The 21791-nt window shown below is 45.9% G+C and overlaps 2 protein-coding genes across 2 annotated transcripts; both read left to right on the top strand.

Annotated features, from left to right (window-relative positions):
* On the top strand, window positions 1–2892 carry LOC129811158 (phospholipase A and acyltransferase 4-like). The gene is made up of 4 exons (XM_055862356.1): window positions 1–108; window positions 411–507; window positions 2308–2585; window positions 2687–2892. Exons 2-4 carry the CDS (start codon window positions 411–413, stop codon window positions 2798–2800), a joined length of 489 nt encoding a protein of 162 aa, XP_055718331.1. The 5' UTR covers window positions 1–108; the 3' UTR covers window positions 2801–2892.
* Window positions 2893–17065: 14173 nt separating this feature from the next.
* On the top strand, window positions 17066–20882 carry LOC129811156 (phospholipase A and acyltransferase 4-like). The gene is made up of 4 exons (XM_055862355.1): window positions 17066–17173; window positions 17383–17479; window positions 20309–20586; window positions 20688–20882. The coding sequence occupies exons 2-4, from the start codon at window positions 17383–17385 to the stop codon at window positions 20793–20795; spliced, it is 483 nt and encodes a 160-aa protein (XP_055718330.1). The 5' UTR covers window positions 17066–17173; the 3' UTR covers window positions 20796–20882.
* The last annotated feature ends 909 nt before the right edge of the window (window positions 20883–21791 follow it).

Here is a 21791-nt window from a genome sequence, read left to right as displayed (position 1 = left end):
TGAATAACAGGATGTTGGTTTTGGACCTTGTAATCTAAGGGAAACGTTTTTGTCATTAGACACAGCCCACAGTGAGACATTCACATATAAACCAGGAGTCCGACCACAGTAAGTACTGTTGCTGATCTTTGACTAATGCTAATTTATAATAATAAAAGGTGTGTGTGTGTGTGTGTGTGTGTGTGTGTGTGTGTGTGTGTGTGTGTGTGTGTGTGTGTGTGTGTGTGTGTGTGTGTGTGTGTGTGTGTGTGTGTGTGTGTGTGTGTGTGTGTGTGTGTGTGTGGACATGTTTAACTATACTTGTGAGGACCAGCATTAGGGTTAGGGGCTAAAGGAAATATGTTAGTAAAACAGGACTGTGTGTGTGGGTGTTACAAAATTACATGTCTTCTTACCCACCTTATTCTTAGATGGAGATCGGTGACATGATTGAGATAAACAGAGGTGCATACAAACACTGGGCTCTGTACATTGGAAATGGAGAGGTCATCCATGTGGTAACTCCAGGTATGATGTTTATCTGGAAATGTATTTGTGGTAGCCTATATTCCAATTCCAGAATTGGGGGAGAGTGTAAACATCATCTGAAGTCAAATGTTAACAGCAGAGTACTGGCCCAATGCTCTAACCACTAGGCTACCTGCTGCCCCTAACAGCAGAGTACTGGCCCAATGCTCTAACCACTAGGCTACCTGCTGCCCCTAACAGCAGAGTACTGGCCCAATGCTCTAACCACTAGGCTACCTGCTGCCCCTAACAGCAGAGTACTGGCCCAATGCTCTAACCACTAGGCTACCTGCTGCCCCTAACAGCAGAGTACTGGCCCAATGCTCTAACCACTAGGCTACCTGCTGCCCCTAACAGCAGAGTACTGGCCCAATGCTCTAACCACTAGGCTACCTGCTGCCCCTAACAGCAGAGTACTGGCCCAATGCTCTAACCACTAGTCTACCTGCTGCCCCTAACAGCAGAGTACTGAACCAATGCTCTAACCACTAGACTACCTGCTGCTCCTAACAGCAGAGTACTGGCCCAATGCTCTAACCACTAGGCTACCTGCTGCCCCTAACAGCAGAGTACTGGCCCAATGCTCTAACCACTAGGCTACCTGCTGCCCCTAACAGCAGAGTACTGGCCCAATGCTCTAACCACTAGACTACCAGCTTCCCCTAACAGCAGAGTACTGGCCCAATGCTCTAACCACTAGACTACCTGCTTCCCCTAACAGCAGAGTACTGGCCCAATGCTCTAACCACTAGGCTACCTGCTGCTCCTAACAGCAGAGTACTGGCCCAATGCTCTAACCACTAGGCTACCTGCTTCTCCTAACAGCAGAGTACTGACCCAATGCACTAACCACTAGACTACCTCCTCTAACAGCAGAGTACTAGCCCAATGCTCTAACCATTTGGCTACCTGCTGCCCCTAACAGCAGAGTACTGCCCCAATGCTCTAACCACTAGGCTACCTGCTGCTCCTAACAGCAGAGTACTGGATCAATGCTCTAACCACTAGGCTACCTGCCTCCCCTAACAGCAGAGTACTGGCCCAATGTTCTAACCACTAGGCTACCTGCTGCCCCTAACAGCAGAGTACTGTCCCAATGCTCTAACCACTAGGCTACCTGCTGCCCCTAACAGCAGAGTACTGGCCCAATGCTCTAACCACTAGGCTACCTGCCTCCCCTAACAGCAGAGTACTGGCCCAATGCTCTAACCACTAGGCTACCTGCCTCCCCTAACAGCAGAGTACTGGCCCAATGCTCTAACCACTAGGCTACCTGCTGCCCCATAACAGCAGAGTACTGTCCCAATGCTCTAACCACTAGGCTACCTGCTGCCCCTAACAGCAGAGTACTGGCCCAATGCTCTAACCACTAGGCTACCTTCTTCTGCTAACAGCAGAGTACTGGTCCAATGCTCTAACCACTAGGCTACCTGCTGCTCCTAACAGCAGAGTACTGTCCCAATGCTCTAACCACTAGGCTACCTGCTGCCCCTAACAGCAGAGTACTGGCCCAATGCTCTAACCACTAGGCTACCTTCTTCTGCTAACAGCAGAGTACTGGCTCAATGCTCTAACCACTAGGCTACCTGCTGCTCCTAACAGCAGAGTACTGTCCCAATGCTCTAACCACTAGACTACCTGCTGCCCTTAACAGCAGAGTAAAACTGATATCTGAACATGGTCGATGGAGTCAGAACTTTATGAACGTAATCAATCAGCTACAGCATCTGCTGTGTTCTCTCAGTCTCTATTTCTCTCATCAGCAAAACACAAACCTTTTTCTTTCCTCCTGTTTTGTAGATGGGCCTTCAAGAGTAGCTTTCTGCAGTGTTAGCTCATCCAGCAGCAGTCTTCCCTGTAAAGGCATGGTAACAATAGAGATGTTAAAGGATGTGGCATCAAGGAATACTTACAAAATCAACAACTACTTGGATGACGAGTTCAAACCAAGGCCGACTGACGTCATTATGGGGGATGTGGACAAAATGAGAGGCCGTACAATAAAATATGGCCTCCTTGGAAACAACTGCGAGCATTTTGTTACTTTCCTCCGTTATGGCAGATCAAAGTCCAAACAGGTAGCCATGACAGTATAATCGAGATAATATTCTAATGAATGCTTTGCTTGATGAGATGCACTCCATATTAATTTGTTTTCTGCTTGTCTTTTTCCTTATAGGCAGATGACTTCATGAAGGATTTGTTCATTGGTTCTGGCCTGCTTGGTGGAGTGGCTGTGGTTGCCGCTGTTGCATTTGCTGCCGCTGCTGCAGCAATCAAAGTTTTTAAATAGGTACCTTGGGTATTTCATGAGTCCATGGAGAATGTCAGTAATGCAAAATGTTGTTTATAGCCTAATGAATAAAGGACCATCTCAAAGACCAATGTGGTTGTGGTCATTTTTCATTCAAATCAAACAGAAAATTAAATTAAGATACCAGTGTTAATAACAGAGGTGTGGACTCGAGTCACATGACTTGGACTCGAGTCAGACTCTTAAACTCAACTTTGACTTTAATACCAATGCCTTAATGCCTGATGTTACTACAGTTCCTAAAACCATTGACATATGTTAGCATACTGTTACCACACACAGATAGGGTGTGTGTGTGTGTGTGTGTGCGGGTGTTAAGGTTGGGCGATTGTCTACAAGCCTACATCGCCCGATTGCGATCCTCGATAGTCGATCGCTATGGGGGGGAGGATATTTCTCATGACTACCCATGTATTTCCATGGAAATATAAAGTTTATTTGGAAAGTAATAAATATATATATTTGTAAAAGCATTCATGATTAGCGTAAATGTAATATACTAACTATTACTCTTGTTAAAAATTTGAAATGGTATTACATTTGGTAAAGAGCACATTATGACTTGTTTAGGACCCGAAACTCAAAGTTTAGGACTTGAGACTTGTCGGTCTTGACTTGGGACTTGACTTGGGACTTGAGTGCTAAGACTTGAGACCTACTTATGAGTTGTTAAAAAGTGACTTGGTCCCACCTCTGGTTTATAGTATTAAAACATGACCTGACCTTGATTAACCTTACTGCAGTGGGCTAAATCAGGGTCACAAGGAGTGTTTCTGGGTAGTCTTAAACAAATCAACTTGGAACAAAAGTATATACTTCACACACATGGATATGGGCTTAACAAAAGAAGACACCTGTACCATGTCAGATACAGTTGAAATGTATTCAATTTCGAGTTTCATCTCAATATTAGTCTTTATATACATCACTGAAAACTAAAATATAACAAAACCGGTTGACATCGAAACTATGGATTTTCGGCTGTTCAAAAAAAAGAAAGTGTATTCATTATTAAATTATGAAAAAAAATACTAACATTCCACCCATGAGGCCACTAGAGGGCGATGGACTGCAAGAAAAGGATCTATGGAGAATCCTCCCATACAGTTCATATTAATAATATATTCTGTTATAACATATTAGCCCCGTTTTTACTTTTAGGGACAGATTGCGGGACCCAGATTAAATCTACTCCTGGATTTAAAAGCATTGCTAATGGATAATCTCAATTGAAAGTGATTGTTAATTCAGAAGTAGGCATAATCTGAGTCTGTAAAACCTGCACTTTAATGTTCTGAACTAGTTCATTGAATGGATACAATAAGTTAGGAAACAATATGCTCTTTATCTACAGTAAACAAGGCAACGGTAAACAGGTCGTACCCCACGAATGATGCAGCGCCCCCCTTTGGGCCAATCAGTGGAATTTAGTAAATGGCGAATCACTATGGCAAGATGCGTCATTCACCCAAGTTTCATCAAAATCAGGCCAGTGGTGTCTGCGATAACGCATGGGTGAACTGGACTCATATCCCTGAGCATATGTGTCAAATTGAATCACTCGGTGAGTCAAATAGATTGAGATATATAAACATGTGTTTACAGCACCACCGTGTGGTTGTTCTGAATGTGCATTCATATTTTGAGTCTTGACAGTGTTTGCAACATTTGTTCCATATTTTGTTACAGTACGAATATCCTTGACTGATTTATATGCATTTGTGCCAGACCACGCCCACGTGAATGTTTATTGGTCAAATTGTTATTTTAAGTACTAATCTGAAAAATAGTGCACCGAGAAAACTTTGTCCATAGATGCACATATCAAGTTAAGTGCAGATCGGTTCTTCCGTGCCACAGAAGTAGCATTTTTAAGTATTTTGCGGAAAATTCATCATTGCGGACCAATTGTTCCTTGTGAGGAAAGGGAACTATGTACCGAATTTCATGACTTTAGGTCAAACGGGGTTAGGGGCGTGACCTTTCAAAGTTTGCATTTCAATCGCTTGTTATAGCGTCTACATAAGGTTGCAACTTTCAAAAAATCACAAAAGCGCTGACGAAGGCCGTGAGGCCGATACGTAAGCTTATTAAATAGACAGACCCACAGTCCCCTCCACGATTTCATTGAGTCAATAAAGATGAAAAATGGTCATGAGCACCAAATCATGAAATACTTTTCCCAAAAGACCCTTTTCCTGTACACACTGACGTCACCCACAGATGCGCGTAACTCTTGGCGGCAGTAAGGAAGCCATCGCCATCTGCACCCATTCAATATAGCCTTACGTTTTTTAATTACTTCTAAACAAAATCACTTTTTGGGGTTCTCATACACTTACAATGATGTTGTGATTCTTGCTTGAACAGTTGCTAAGATTATATTTGGTTGTGATCTTTGCAAAATCACTATTTTCGGTGCAGCAGTTGTTAGCTAGAATGCTAAAGCTCATTGATATTGGCTGTAGCAAAATCTAGCCAAAGAGCCATTTTACTGGTTGAAGTGTTGAAGTGTTTCTTTATGTATAATGCAGTTGATTTGCGATGACACAAACATTATATTAAGCAGGACATTCATAAGAGCCTTAAAATCCTATTATAATCCAATAGTAGTGTGAAATGTACTCATAAGAACATGTAAATAGAGGCTTTATTTGCTGGCATTCTATAAGCACTCCCTTTGTTCTGACACCAACTTGTGTACATCGTCCTCGTGCAGCAATGTTTGCGACACAAAAAGGGGTCTATTAACAGGTATTCAGACCACCAACAGAGGGCAGTAACAGTTTACCTTCTGATGTATGGGGCTGTCAGTCTTGAGTGAGATTTGGGATTAAAACCTAAAATGTTTGAACATTCTAGATAAGGCTTTTAAAGCATGTAAGCATGTTATATCTATGGAAATTTAGAAGATTACAAGCCTCAATGTCCTGAGAAGAATTGAGAAATGGCTTGATTAGACTACAGATGATATCAAATAAAAATCAAATTAAACTTTATTGGTCGCGTACACATATTTGCAGATGTTATCGCAGGTGCAGTGAAATGCTTTTGTTTCTAGCTTCAACAGTGCAGTAACACCTAGCAATACAAACATGAGGTAGTCCTTCACTGTTGAGCTTTATCAAGAACTACATTACTGTAGGGCTGTGTTTCCCAACCTTTTTCGGTTACTGTGCCACCAACTGAAATTTGCTGTCAAATCAAATTTAATCAAATGTATTTATATAGCCCTTCTTACATCAGCTGATATCTCAAAGTGCTGTACAGAAACCCAGCCTAAAACCCCAAACAGCAAGAAATGCAGGTGTAGAAGCACGGTGGCTAGGAAATGTCAGTTGGCTTTTCATAGCCAATCATTGAGAGTATCTCTACCGCTCCTGCTGTCTCTAGAGAGTAGAAAACAGCAGGTCTGGGACAGGTAGCACGTCCGGTGAACAGGTCAGGGTTCCATAGCCGCAGGCAGAACAGTTGAAATTGGAGCAGCAGCACGGCCAGGTGGACTGGGGACAGCAAGGAGTCATCAGGCCAGGTAGTCCTGAGGCATGGTCCTAGAGCTCAGGTCCTCCAAGAGAGAAAGAATTAGAGAGCGCATACATACATTTTTCAATGTGTGAATGTGGAAATGTATGGGGTGTTCAGAATTGGTGTCAAGTAGGTCCCAACTTTTGCAACATTATACGTTAAAGACCCACATTACAGCCATACTGTCCGTTACCCATGTACATAAATGCGCATGGACAGTCAATGTAAGACCTGGAATGCCTTAATTGTGCACCAAAGTCAAGTCCACTCAACAGAGGTTACTAAATAAGAAACTCATAAATGTGGCAATATTCAGTTGTCATCTATGTGCTTGTAATGATTTAGCTTCAGAAAATGATTCTTTTGTAAACATCAACAGCCATCTCAAGAGTAATGAAACTATTACTTGTATGTTTGTAGGCTGTAATTTTCAGACAAACATTACTGGTACATTACTTTTAAATCTCACAAAAATCGCAAACATTGCTCTCACACATGGTTGAATTTTAAACCTGGAGTTGTCACGACTACTAGAGTATCTTCACCATCAGCGGATGAATCACATGCAAATAGTCAGGAAGAAGAGTTTGTTTATGATGCCAATGCTTCTTCTGATTTGCATTGTACAGCTGAAGGCTTAGCAACTATTATGGAGGAAAGATTTGCAGCTTCTCTACTGAAATTAGAGCATTTGGCCAAGCTCTGCTATTAATGAGGGAGCTCCATCATTTGATTTGTTCCGCACCTGTCCCTTTATCTAGTGACTTTGTTGGTGGCATCTTTCATCAACATAATCTCCAAGTGAATGAATCGGCCATTAAAGAAATTGCTGTTGCAGTTTTGTTCTTGTAATCCTGTGCTAAAGTCTATTGAAAAAGGTGGTTGTCTTAGCACTGCTTATCAGCGTAAGCAGTATTACAAGGAGCACTTCAGTGTTGTGGAGCCCCCTTGTACCTGAAGATGAGCCAGCATAGGTTGTACTTATGGACCTGAAAGACATGATTGAGCTTGTTGTTGCCCCTGTGCATAGTGATGACTCTATTTCTTATGTAGAAAGCAAGATAATTGAGCACAGGCATCGATACAAAGAGTTGTTCCCTGGCGTTAGGCTTCTACAGAAGCATCATTATCTGGAACACTACCCCCAGATGATCAGGATCTTTGGTTTTCTTGTAAGGCTATGGACAATGCGGTTTGAGGCCAAACATGACCTCAAGTTATCAGACACACAAGGTGCTTCACAAATGTCTCTTTCATTAGCCTCCAAGCATCAGATGATTGCTTACCAGTTGAACTCTCTGTATCTTAGCAAGTCTGAACTTGAGGTCAAAACTGTCTCCACTCTCCCAGGGAATTTACTGAAAAATGAAATAGCTGAAGCCATTAGACATAGTGTTACGAGTCCCGCCGAGGATGGTGCCTCTTCCCGTTCGGGCGGCGCTCGGCGGTCGTCGTCTCCGGTCTACTAGCTGCCACCGATCCCCTTTTCTGTTATCCTTTTAGTTTGTCTAATTTGTTTCACCTGTTGTGTGTTTAGATTAGGGGTTATTTAAACCCAGTTTGCCCGCTCCCTTTTGTGCGGGCTTGTTTTTCTGTTTCGTGTTTTGTGGTGTGTATTTTTGTGGATTTTGTTATTCTATTGACTTTGGACATTTCTCTTTACGCGCCCAGTGTTTAGTGTGGCGTCACCGGTTTGTAGGTGATTACGTTAAGGAAATAAAATTCCACTTTTTTGAAAGAGATTCCTGCTCTCTGCACCTGACTCTTGTTTCCACCACTGGAATTGTTACAGAAGCCCGCACCAACATAATGGAGTCAGCAGAAGCAGCAACCACCCCTCTCCCATCGATGGAGGAGCGTGTCCAGCATCACACCGCCGTTCTCCATCGAATAGGGACAGCAATTGACATGATGATGGAGAGGATGGAACGATGGGAGAGGAGTGGTATCCCGACTACAACCCCAGCTCCTTCCCAGACGGCGCAACCTTCCCCATCAACGTCAGCATCAGGTTCGGGTGCATTGCGTCTTGCGCTCCCAAGGGAGTACGATGGAGCGGTGGCTGGGTGCCAGGGGATTTTGCTCCAGTTGGAGCTCTACTTGGCCACTGTTCGTCCGACTCCCTCTGGAGAGGAGAGTGTTAGCCTCCTCATCTCCTGTCTGACTGGTAGAGCCCTGGAATGGGCTAATGCGGTCTGGAACGGCCCAGACTCTGTTCGAGACAACTACCCAGAGTTCACTCGCCGCTTTCGGGCCGTATTTGACCACCCTCAGGAGGGCCGAGCGGTGGGTGAGAGACTGTTCCACCTCAGACAGGAGACGAGGAGTGCGCAAGACTTCGCTTTGGAGTTCCGGACCTTGGCTGCTGGCGCGGGGTGGAATGACAGGGCCCTGATGGACCATTATCGATGTAGCCTTCGGGAGGACGTCCGTCGGGAGCTAGCTTGTCGAGACACTACGCTCTCTCTCGATGAGTTAATTGACATGTCTATTCGACTGGACAACCTGCTAGCTGCCCGCGGGCGTTCAGAGGGGGTCCTGTCCGTTCCACCTCCCAGTCCTCCCGCTTCAACCCCGATGGAGTTGGGAGGGGCTGCATCTAGGGGGGCCAGAGGAGGTGGCTTCTCTTGCACCTATTGTGGCAGGAGAGGACACACTTCAGACCGGTGTTGGAGGAGCGCCTCTGGGAGTGGAGATGGCAGGCGGAATACTCCTCGATCACCCCAGGTGAGTAGGCACAAGACTCACCCAGAGCTTCCTGTCGGTCACATGTTTTTGGTTATTTTTTTCCCTGCGTTTTTCCCTTCTCTCCAGCATAAGGCGCTCGTAGACTCAGGCGCAGCTGGGAGTTTTATGGATCGCGGTCTAGCCCGTAAGTTGGGTATTCCGCTGGTACAGATAGACCCTCCTTTTCCCGTGCACTCCTTAGATAGCCAACCGCTAGGGTCAGGGCTGATCAGGGAGGCCACGATTCCGCTGGACATGGTAACACAGGGGGATCATAGGGAGCAGATCAGTTTCTACCTTATTGATTCACCTGGGTTTCCAGTGGTGTTGGGGGTTCCTTGGCTAGCCATTCACAATCCCCTCATTTCCTGGAGACAGGGAGCTCTTCAGGGGTGGTCAGAGGAGTGTTCAGGTAGGTGTGTGGGAGTTTCCATCGGTGCCACCTCGGTGGAGAGTCCAGACCAGGTTTCCACTGTGCGCATTCCCCCAGAATATGCCGATTTGGCTATCGCTTTTAGTAAAAAGAAAGCGACTAAATTACCACCTCATCGACGGTGGGATTGTGTGATAAACCTCCAGGTGAACGCTGCACTTCCCAGGAGTCATGTGTACCCCTTGTCACAGGAGGAGACGTTGGCTATGGAGACATATGTCACGGAAGCTCTGAGACAGGGGTTCATTCGGCCCTCCATGTCACCCGTCTCCTCGAGTTTCTTTTTTGTGAGAAAGAAGGAGGGAGGTCTGCGTCCGTGCATTGATTATCGATGTCTAAATTCAATCACAGTGGGATTTAGTTATCCGCTACCTCTCATCGCTACGGCGGTGGAATCATTCCACGGAGCACGTTTTTTCACAAAACTGGATCTTAGGAGCGCGTATAATTTGGTGCGTATTCGGGAGGGAGACGAGTGGAAAACAGCGTTTAGTACCACATCAGGCCACTATGAGTACCTCGTCATGCCGTATGGGTTAAAGAATGCTCCAGCCGTTTTCCAATCCTTTGTAGATGAGATTCTCAGGGACATGCACGGGCAGGGTGTGGTAGTGTATATTGATGACATCCTGATCTATTCTGCTACACGCGCCGCGCATGTTTCCCTGGTGCGCAGGGTTCTTGGGAGGCTGCTGGAGCATGACCTATACGTCAAGGCTGAGAAATGTGTGTTTTCCAAACAAGCCGTTTCCTTCCTGGGTTATCGCATTTCCACCTCAGGGGTGGTTATGGAGAGTGATCGCGTTAACGCCGTGCGTAATTGGCCGACTCCAACCACGGTAAAGGAGGTGCAGCGGTTTTTAGGGTTTGCCAATTACTACCGGAGGTTTATCCGGGGTTTTGGCCAAGTGGCGGCCCCCATTACCTCACTGCTAAAGGGAGGGCCGGTGCGTCTACAGTGGTCGGCCGAGGCTGAGAGAGCTTTTAACCAGTTGAAGGCACGTTTCACTGAGGCTCCCGTGTTGGCGCATCCGGACCCTTCATTAGCGTTCATAGTGGAGGTGGATGCGTCCGAGGCTGGTGTTGGAGCCGTGCTATCACAGCGCTCGGGCACGCCACCGAAGCTCCGTCCCTGTGCTTTCTTTTCTAAGAAGTTGGGTCCGGCGGAGCGGAACTATGATGTGGGGGACAGGGAGTTACTAGCTATGGTAAAAGCCCTGAAGGTGTGGAGACACTGGCTTGAGGGGGCTAAGTACCCTTTTCTCATCTGGACTGACCATCGCAATCTGGAGTATATCCGAGAGGCGAGGAGATTGAATCCGCGTCAGGCGAGGTGGGCCATGTTTTTTACTCGTTTTAGATTTACGATCTCTTACCGACCAGGTTCCCTCAACACAAAGGCCGACGCGCTGTCTCGTCTCTATGACACGGATGACCGGCCCATCGATCCGACTCCCATCCTTCCCGCCTCATGTCTGGTGGCTCCGGTGGTATGGGAGGTGGACGCGGACATCGAGCGGGCGTTGAGGGTAGAACCTGCGCCGTCCCAGTGTCCGACTGGCCGTAGGTACGTACCGCTTGGTGTTCGTGATCGATTGATTCGGTGGGCTCACTCAATACCTGCTTCGGGTCATCCGGGGGTGGAGAGGACAGTGCGTGGTCTTAGAGGGAAATACTGGTGGCCCACCTTGGCTAAGGACGTGAGACTCTATGTCTCCTCCTGCTCGGTATGCGCTCAGAGTAAGGCTCCTAGGCACCTACCAAGGGGGAAGTTACAACCCCTTCCGGTTCCACAACGGCCATGGTCTCATCTATCAGTAGATTTTTTGACGGATCTTCCTCCGTCTCAGGGGAACACTACCATTTTGGTCGTTGTGGATCGGTTCTCTAAGTCCTGTCGTCTCCTCCCATTGCCTGGTCTCCCCACGGCCCTCCAGACTGCGGAGGCTCTATTTACCCACGTCTTCCGGCATTATGGGGTGCCGGAGGATATCGTATCTGATCGAGGTCCCCAGTTCACGTCCCGGGTATGGAGGGCGTTTATGGAGCGTCTGGGGGTCTCGGTCAGCCTCACCTCTGGGTATCACCCCGAAAGTAATGGGCAGGTGGAGAGAGTGAACCAGGAGGTGGGTAGGTTTCTGAGGTCGTATTGCCAGGACCGGCCAGGAGAATGGGCCAGGTACGTCCCGTGGGCGGAGTTGGCCCAGAACTCACTCCGCCACTCATCTACGAACATGTCGCCCTTTGAGTGTGTACTGGGGTACCAGCCGGTCCTGGCTCCGTGGCACCAGAGCCAGACTGAGGCTCCTGCGGTGGAGGAATGGGTACAGCGCTCTAGAGAGACCTGGCGAGCGGTCCAGGACTCTCTCAAGCAGGCCAGTGAACGGCAGAAGAGGAGCGCTGACCGCCACCGCAGTGAGGCCCCTGTGTTTGCACCAGGGGACAGGGTCTGGCTCTCGGCCCGAAACCTGCCCCTCCGCCTGCCCTGCCGGAAGCTGGGCCCGCAGTGTGTGGGGCCATTTAAAGTCCTGAGGAGGATAAACGAGGTGTGTTATAGGTTACAACTTCCCTCTTACTATCGTATTAACCCCTCGTTTCATGTGTCTCTCCTCAGGCCGGTGGTAGCTGGTCCCCTGCAGGAAGGTGAGGTACCGGAGGTCCCTCCTCCCCCTCTCGACATCGAGGGGTCCCCGGCGTATAAGATCAGAGCCATTCTGGACTCAAGACGCCGGGTGAGGGGCCTGCAGTACCTCGTGGACTGGGAGGGGTACGGTCCGGAGGAGAGATGCTGGGTACCGGTGGGGGACATCTTAGATCCGTCCCTGTTGAGGGACTTTCACCGCCTCCATCCGGAGCGCCCTGCTCCTCGCCCTCCGGGTCGTCCTCGAGGCCGGAGTCGGCGCGCTGCGGGAGCCGCGCGTCGGGAGGGGGGTACTGTTACGAGTCCCGCCGAGGATGGTGCCTCTTCCCGTTCGGGCGGCGCTCGGCGGTCGTCGTCTCCGGTCTACTAGCTGCCACCGATCCCCTTTTCTGTTATCCTTTTAGTTTGTCTAATTTGTTTCACCTGTTGTGTGTTTAGATTAGGGGTTATTTAAACCCAGTTTGCCCGCTCCCTTTTGTGCGGGCTTGTTTTTCTGTTTCGTGTTTTGTGGTGTGTATTTTTGTGGATTTTGTTATTCTATTGACTTTGGACATTTCTCTTTACGCGCCCAGTGTTTAGTGTGGCGTCACCGGTTTGTAGGTGATTACGTTAAGGAAATAAAATTCCACTTTTTTGAAAGAGATTCCTGCTCTCTGCACCTGACTCTTGTTTCCACCACTGGAATTGTTACACATAGTCCTGCTCCCACAAGAGATGTCCCTCTAGTGGCACTAAGTGAACTGGCAGACAGTTATCCACTGGTTGACCACATCATTGGATCAGTCCGCATGGTGACTTTGAAATGGCTTAGCCAAAAAGAGGTTAAGTATGTTTAGCACATACTGGTTGAATATAAATGAATATGTATGGCTGCCTAATCAGTAGAAAATAGATATGAAAACTATTTCTTACAACGTTCAAATGTAATTTACATTTTATGGACCATGAAGAATAATTGACTGTCGTTGTTTTCTGTCTTCTATGCAGACTAAGAAGCAAGATGATGTCAACTCCTGCAATCATGAAGATCATCCTGATTGATGGCAGCTGCCAGAGACTGACTTTCCCTTGTGGACTACCTGAGCGATGTACAGAAGCAGTGTGGACTTCACGGCGACTTCGGACTTCAGTTCATGAATCCTTTTTTTAATCCTGACCTCAATGGCAGAAGTAGAGGACAATGGTACTCTTAAAGTTATTGACATGTCAGAGACCCCCACAATTCCCTGTGCTGAAACCTCCAGCAGTATCAACACCCCACTCCCAACAACCTCTGCTTTCAATCGTCCCCACATCGATGACTTGTCAACACTATCCATTGGCTCAGTTGACACTGATATACTGTCTTCTCCAGAGTCTACTAGCTCATGGTCCTCTTGGCCTACTTTGTTCTGTGTGCCTCAATTCTCCTATGATGCTGAGCTAAAACCTCAGCAGGCCAATTCAGTTTACCTTGAAAGTGGCACTCTACTTGATCCAGAGCCTAAGTTGAAGTCAGACATACTCGACGGATTGTTTCAAGAAATTGTCCAGTATAAAGTTTATGCCACTGATGGAGAGATGGAACAGGTTGCACAGAATCTAATCAAGAAGCATCCATGTTGTGCCTGAGAAGTGTTCCTTCACTGGATGTGGCGGATGGGAAAACCTTTTTGAAATATTAAACTGGTAAACTACCTCACTCGCCTGAGAAGACTGGGATGTCCAGAGGTGATGATAAACTCCTTGATGCACAAACCTGCACGGAAGTCAAGTGCAGCCTATGGTGTTAAAAAGACAAAGAGAACAGAAGTGAACTTTTACCCCACATATCCCTCAGGAGAAACAGAAGAGAGCCTCGAGGACATGCGGAAAGCTCTTACTGTCCGATGTGAAGAAAAGAAACAGAGACAGTGAAGTTCAAAATGGAGAAGACGTTTGCATACTGTAGACATGAAGTTGTCCGTGACGCATCCATGGTAGAGGACTTCATGGCAAGATGGCCTGCGTTCTTTGAAGTCACTGAGGTTAAGTCAGCCATGCTTGTCTTATTGTTTATCTATTGTTTATGTTATCTGGGATTTATTGGTGAAGGTAGAAGATTATTTTCCCTCAGCTTGCCACATAAGTATTATTCAGAGTTGTCACCACGTGTAGCTGCCTAGTTATTTCTCTCCCTATAGAGAACCCTCTAGTTTACTGCTTGTGTAATCATCTCCAGTCTATTTTCCTTTCTGCAGTTTTTAATTTAAGTTGTTTAATTACTATTTTCAGGTCAATGCTGAGTTTAAGAGAAGAAGTAAACTGAAAAAGTATAATTGTGTTTATCTAACATGTTTTATTCATGTGGAACCGATGTACAAATTTGAATTAAGTTTATTCAAAGCACAATTATTTTTTCAGTGATTAGACAACTTTGCAGTGTTGTATTTTTGGGGTGTTAATTCGTACATTATTTCCTCAGAACGTTCCCATGTGTGTTTTTTTATTTGTATTGCTAGATTTTACTGCACTGTTGAAGCTAGAGACAAAAGCATTTCGCTGCACCTGCGATGTGAAAAGATAAGAAACCCGCACACTGATCCATCCAGCATCACTGCTCCATCCAGCATCACTGCTCCAGCCAGCATCACTGCTCCATCCAGCATCACTGATCCATCCAGCACCACTGCTCCAGCCAGCATCACTGCTCCAGCCAGCATCACTGCTCCAGCCAGCATCACTGCTCCAGCCAGCATCACTGCTCCAGCCAGCATCACTGCTCCTTATATTTAGGTATCGTTGTCACGTTCTGACCTTAGTTCCTTTTTTATATCTCTATTTTGTTTGGTCAGGGCGTGAGTTGGGGTGGGCATACTATGTGTTGTTCTATGTTTTGTATTTCTATGTTTTGGCCGGGTAGGGTTCCCAATCAGAGGCAGCTGTCAATCGTTGTCTCTGATTGAGAACCCTACTTAGGTAGCCTGTTCCCACCTGTGTTTGTGGGTAGTTGTTTTCTGTATGTTACCTGACAGAACTGTTTCGTTTTCGTTCTCCCTCGTTATTTTGTTTAGTGTTCAGTTTTGATTAAATTTATATCATGAACACTTGACACGCTGCGTTTTGGTCCGATCCTTCATATTCATCATCAGACGAAGATGAAGTTCGTTACAATCGTCCTCAAGGCCTTCGTCAGGGCTTTGGTGAGCGTTTATCGTTTGTATCCTTATGTAGACATTGCTCCACCCACATCCGTTAAATTAATCAAATGGGGTTGGAGTCGAGGGGAAATTATATTTCCAAATATAACAATGTGCATTTCACAAGTATTCCAATACACTGTGTACATAAAATCATTGGGTACAGTGCAAGAAAATACGTCAGAGTAGTCTGAAGTGGTAGCATTAATTCATGTTCACATTTACAACATAACATGCATGGGCATTTCATCAAGACCTTTGGGGAATAATGTCTGGAGGGTTGAAATCCCAAAACATTCTCTTTTACTCAGAGTATTATTAATATCTCCTCCCCTGTCTGATATCTTAACTTTCTCTACGCCACAAAAACTAAAGGTAGAAATGTCATGTTTTAGGTCATTAAAATGTACAGCGACTGGATAATCACTGTCGTTTCTCCTGATTGAACTTTTATGTTCCCTAATTCTCTGTTTGAGAGAAAGAGAGGTTTTACTTATATAACACAGCATACATGGACATTTAATCATGTACTGTAGATAATATGGGTTATGGACACATACAACAACACAGTTACACATGAAACAAACAAAACATACAGTCAATAATACAGTAGAAAACAAAAAGTCTATATACAGTGAGTGCAGATGAGGAAAGGTAAGGGAGTTAAGGCAATAAATATAGTGACTTTTTCTGCCTCCACAATTCCCCCTTTGACACTATAGAAACCATAAGCATCACCATATATGATATATCTGAGCTGTTGTCAGACAGAACTTAAAACCTTCTGGTTTCTGTAAAATTGGCATTTTACACAGAATGTTATTAAGTTACCTTTCAGGAGCCACAATCTGGGGAAAAGGGAGGTTTTTAGGGATCAGAATAATTTCTATGACAGTTACTATCATCTCCAATAAGGCAATTTGGATCCCCTATAAAGGGTGACACATTGACGAGATCTGTCAGGTCATTCAAGTTTACTTCTGTGGTCACATGACCATCTGGTGGAGGGAAGGTACTTCTGTTTCACACAATCTCCTTACTGTTAAAGGAATTTAATTCCTATATCAACCAATTCAATTAAACACTCTGCCCGTACATAAGAATTTGTAAGATACTTATCAGCATTAAATGGACAGAAACCAGTCTCAAAATCAATCAATCAATCGCGTTTATTCTCGAGAGTACTGATCATAGTACAATTTACATCAGGTTATATAATAAAACTGACGTCATAGGTTTTAAAATGTCCTTCCTCCTCTCGGATACAATGGCAGTACAGTTAGCGTTCTCACATTACTGTCTGCCACCTGTTAACAATCTGCAACCAACCCAAGGACTCTCCCCTCCCTGGGTAGAGACAGAATTTCCTGTAAGGAACACAGCATTCCAGCCTGTCTGAAGATAACTCCATTCTTTCTAACAAGGAACACAATATATTCAGCATTATGATTATAATAACATTCATTCATCCATACAGTAACATAGTAGTATTCTGTTCAGTCATAATTCTAAGTTAAATGTATACATGTTTTAGTCATTATCCATAAAAATCCCGTAACACGTACCAACAGACTCAGTAACCCCATTGGAATCTCCCCCCCCCCCCCTCATTCATTCTTTATTAAGTTGTTAAACATTTTTCTATGTGGTGTGTCCTTTCTGAAGTAGTGATTATGTAGAAACAAATACATAGAGAAATAAACATTCTAAGTCAGAGGTAGAGCTAGTTGCAAGAACGCTCGGGTCTCAAAGAGTTAATTTGAATAACAGGATGTTGGTTTTGGACCTTGTAATCTAAGGGAAACGTTTTTGTCATTAGACACAGCCCACAGTGAGACATTCACATATAAACCAGGAGTCCGACCACAGTAAGTACTGTTGCTGATCTTTGACTAATGCTAATTTATAATAATAAAAGGTGTGTGTGTGTGTGTGTGTGGACATGTTTAACTATACTTGTGAGGACCAGCATTAGAGTTAGGGGCTAGAGGAAATATGTTAGTAAAACAGGACTGTGTGTGTGGGGGGGGGGGGGGTGTTACAAAATGACATGTCTTCTTACCCACCTTATTCTTAGATGGAGATCGGTGACATGATTGAGATAAACAGAGGTGCATACAAACACTGGGCTCTGTACATTGGAAATGGAGAGGTCATCCATGTGGTAACTCCAGGTATGATGTTTATCTGGAAATGTATTTGTGGTAGCCTATATTCCAATTCCAGAAATGGGGCAGGGTGTAAACATCATCTGAAGTCAAATGTTAACAGCAGAGTACTGGCCCAATGCTCTAACCACTAGGCTACCTGCTGCCCCTAACAACAGACTAATTGCCCAATGCTCTAACCACTAGGCTACCTGCTTCCCCTAACAGCAGAGTACTGGCCCAATGCTCTAACCACTAGTCTACCTCCCCTAACAGCAGAGTACTGGCCCAATGCTCTAACCACTAGACTACCTCCCCTAACAGCAGAGTACTGGCCCAATGCTCTAACCACTAGACTACCTGCTGCCCCTAACAGCAGAGTACTGGCCCAATGCTCTAACCACTAGACTACCTCCCCTAACAGCAGAGTACTGGCCCAATGCTCTAACCACTAGTATACCTGCTGCCCCTAACAGCAGAGTACTGGCCCAATGCTCTAACCACTAGGCTACCTGCTGCCCCTAACAGCAGAGTACTGGCCCAATGCTCTAACCACTAGGCTACCTGCTGCCCCTAACAGCAGAGTACTGGCCCAATGCTTTACCCACTAGTCTACCTGCTGCCCCTAACAGCAGAGTACTGGCCAAATGCTCTAACCACTAGGCTACCTGCTGCCCCTAACAGCATAGTACTGGCCCAATGCTCTAACCACTAGGCTACCTGCTGCCCCTAACAGCAGAGTACTGGCCCAATGCTCTAACCACTAGTCTACCTGCTGCCCCTAACAGCAGAGTACTGGCCCAATGCTCTAACCACTAGGCTACCTGCTGCTCCTAACAGCAGAGTACTGTCCAAATGCTCTAACCACTAGGCTACCTGCTGCCCTTAACAGCAGAGTACTGGCCCAATGCTCTAACCACTAGGCTACCTGCTTCCCCTAACAGCAGAGTACTGGCCCAATGCTCTAACCACTAGGCTACCTGCTGCCCCTAAGAGCAGAGTACTGGCCCAATGCTCTAACCACTAGGCTACCTGCTGCCTCTAACAGCAGAGTACTGGCCCAATGCTCTAACCACTAGGCTACCTGCTGCCCATAACAGCAGAGTACTGGCCCAATGCTCTAACCACTAGACTACCTGCTGCCCCTAACAGCAGAGTACTGGCCCAATGCTCTAACCACTAGACTACCTCCCCTAACAGCAGAGTACTGGCCCAATGCTCTAACCACTAGGCTACCTGCTTCCCCTAACAGCAGAGTACTGGCCCAATGCTTTACCCACTAGTCTACCTGCTGCCCCTAACAGCAGAGTACTGGCCCAATGCTCTAACCACTAGGCTACCTGCTGCCCCTAACAGCATAGTACTGGCCCAATGCTCTAACCACTAGGCTACCTGCTGCCCCTAACAGCAGAGTACTGGCCCAATGCTCTAACCACTAGTCTACCTGCTGCCCCTAACAGCAGAGTACTGGCCCAATGCTCTAACCACTAGGCTACCTGCTGCTCCTAACAGCAGAGTACTGTCCCAATGCTCTAACCACTAGGCTACCTGCTGCCCTTAACAGCAGTGTACTGGCCCAATGCTCTAACCACTAGGCTACCTGCTGCCCCTAACAGCAGAGTACTGGCCCAATGCTCTAACCACTAGTCTACCTGCTGCCCCTAAGAGCAGAGTACTGGCCCAATGCTCTAACCACTAGGCTACCTGCTGCTCCTAACAGCAGAGTACTGTCCCAATGCTCTAACCACTAGTCTACCTGCTGCCCCTAACAGCAGAGTACTGGCCCAATGCTCTAACCACTAGGCTACCTGCTGCCCCTAACAGCAGAGTACTGGCCCAATGCTCTAACCACTAGGCTACCTGCTGCTCCTAACAGCAGAGTACTGGCCCAATGCTCTAACCACTAGGCTACCTGCTGCCCCTAACAGCAGAGTACTGGCCCAATGCTCTAACCACTAGGCTACCTGCTGCCCCTAACAGCAGAGTACTGGCCCAATGCTCTAACCACTAGGCTACCTGCTGCTCCTAACAGCAGAGTACTGGCCCAATGCTCTAACCACTAGGCTACCTGCTGCCCCTAACAGCAGAGTACTGGCCCAATGCTCTAACCACTAGGCTACCTGCTGCCCTTAACAGCAGAGTACTGGTCCAATGCTCTAACCACTAGGCTACCTGCTGCCCCTAACAGCAGAGTACTGGCCCAATGCTCTAACCACTAGGCTACCTGCTGCTCCTAACAGCAGAGTACTGGCCCAATGCTCTAACCACTAGGCTACCTGCTGCTCCTAACAGCAGAGTACTGGCCCAATGCTCTAACCACTAGGCTACCTGCTGCCCTTAACAGCAGAGTACTGGTCCAATGCTCTAACCACTAGGCTACCTGCTGCCCCTAACAGCAGAGTACTGGCCCAATGCTCTAACCACTAGGCTACCTGCTGCCCTTAACAGCAGAGTACTGGCCCAATGCTCTAACCACTAGGCTACCTGCTGCTCCTAACAGCAGAGTACTGGCCCAATGCTCTAACCACTAGGCTACCTGCTGCTCCTAACAGCAGAGTACTGTCCCAATGCTCTAACCACTAGACTACCTGCTGCCCTTAACAGCAGAGTACTGGACCAATGCTCTAACCACTAGGCTACCTGCTGCTCCTAACAGCAGAGTACTGGCCCAATGCTCTAACCACTAGACTACCTGCTGCCCTTAACAGCACAGTAAAACTGATATCTGAACATGGTCGATGGAGTCAGAACTTTATGAACGTAATCAATCAGCTACAGCATCTGCTGTGTTCTCTCAGTCTCTTTATTTCTCTCATCAGCAAAACACAAACCTTTTTCTTTCCTCCTGTTTTGTAGATGGGCCTTCAAGAGTAGCTTTCTGCAGTGTTAGCTCATCCAGCGGCAGTCTTTCCTGTAAAGGCACGATTACAATAGAGACGTTAAAAGATGTGGCATCAAGGAATACTTACAAAATCAACAACTACTTGGATGACGAGTACAAACCAAGGCCGACTGACGTCATTATAAAGGAAGTGGACAAAATGAGAGGCCGTACAATAAAATATGGCCTCCTTGGAAACAACTGCGAGCATTTTGTTACTTTCCTCCGTTATGGAAAATCAAATTCCCAACAGGTAGCCATGACAGTATAATCGAGAGAATATTCTATTTAATTCTTTGCTTGAGGAGATGCACTCCATATTCATTTGTTTTCTGCTTGTCTTTTTCCTTATAGGCAGATGACTTCATGAAGGATTTGTTAGCTGGTCAGCTAGGCCTGCTTGGTGTACTGGCTGCTGCTGTTGTTTCTACAGCTGCTGCAACAAGCAAACTTAGTAAATAATTTATTGGTTCTCTCATGAGTCCATTGAGAATGTCAGTAATGCAAAATGTTGTTTCTAGCCTAATGAATAAAGGACCATATCAAAGACCAATGTGGTTGTGTGGTCATTTTTCATTCAAATCAAACAGAATATTTCATTCATACAGTTGCCTTTATATTACCAAAACCATATTACCATGACCGTGATTAATACTGCAGTGGGATAAATCAGGGTCACACAGAGTGTTTCTGGGTAGTTTTAAACAAATCTACTTAGAAATAAAAGTATACACTTCACACACATGGTTATGGTATTAACAAAGGAAGACACCTGTACCATGTCAGATACAGAGTTGAAGTGTATTACATTTTGAGTTTGCATCCCAATATTAGACTTTATATACACTACCGTTCAATCGTTTTTGTGACATCCGGTTTGGGGCGAGCGGTCGCATTTGCATTCGCTCTGCATTCGCTCTGCAGGTAGTATAACTTTTATAACTTTTCATTACATTTCATTATAGTACAACGATTTAATTTGTCCAACCTTAGCAATTTCTTCTTAACTAGCTACATAGCCGTCTGTGTATCAAAGATAACTGCGTAATTATCGTATTTCGTCGTCTCGTTGTCCACTGCTATCTGCCCAGCAGCTAGCAAACGTCCACCGTCTACCGAATAGTAGCATAACTTTTCATTACATTTCATTATAGTACAACGGTCTGATTTTCATTTTTCATTACAGTACAACGGTTTGATTTGTTTGATCTTAGCTAGCTACATAGCCGTCTTTTTATCAAACATAATTGCGTCGTTATTGAGGTTCGCTAGCGAGCTATTTTCGTTCGAAATTAACGCAACGTAGCCATCACTGCTAGCTAGCCAGCTTGCCACCGAAGAGCATTGTAGAAACGATTACAATACAACGGAACGACTTGTTTTGTGTAGTGTTAGCTAGCTACATAGTTTTCTTTGCTAGCTTTGTATCTAAGATAATTGTGTAACTTTGAGTAATTA

This window comes from Salvelinus fontinalis, chromosome 14, assembly GCF_029448725.1.
Source record: "Salvelinus fontinalis isolate EN_2023a chromosome 14, ASM2944872v1, whole genome shotgun sequence".
NCBI lineage: Eukaryota > Metazoa > Chordata > Actinopteri > Salmoniformes > Salmonidae > Salvelinus > Salvelinus fontinalis.
The sequence above is the reverse complement of the archived record's forward strand: the minus strand, read 5'-3'. Positions and strand labels throughout refer to the sequence as shown.

Coding starts and splice junctions, on each gene's coding strand:
- LOC129811158 (XM_055862356.1), top strand. CDS start 411: ATGGAGATCGGTGACATGATTGAGATAAACAGAGGTGCATACAAACAC. Junction 508..2,307: donor CATCCATGTGGTAACTCCAG/GTATGATGTTTA, acceptor CCTGTTTTGTAG/ATGGGCCTTCAAGAGTAGCT. Junction 2,586..2,686: donor GCAGATCAAAGTCCAAACAG/GTAGCCATGACA, acceptor TTTTCCTTATAG/GCAGATGACTTCATGAAGGA.
- LOC129811156 (XM_055862355.1), top strand. CDS start 17,383: ATGGAGATCGGTGACATGATTGAGATAAACAGAGGTGCATACAAACAC. Junction 17,480..20,308: donor CATCCATGTGGTAACTCCAG/GTATGATGTTTA, acceptor CCTGTTTTGTAG/ATGGGCCTTCAAGAGTAGCT. Junction 20,587..20,687: donor GAAAATCAAATTCCCAACAG/GTAGCCATGACA, acceptor TTTTCCTTATAG/GCAGATGACTTCATGAAGGA.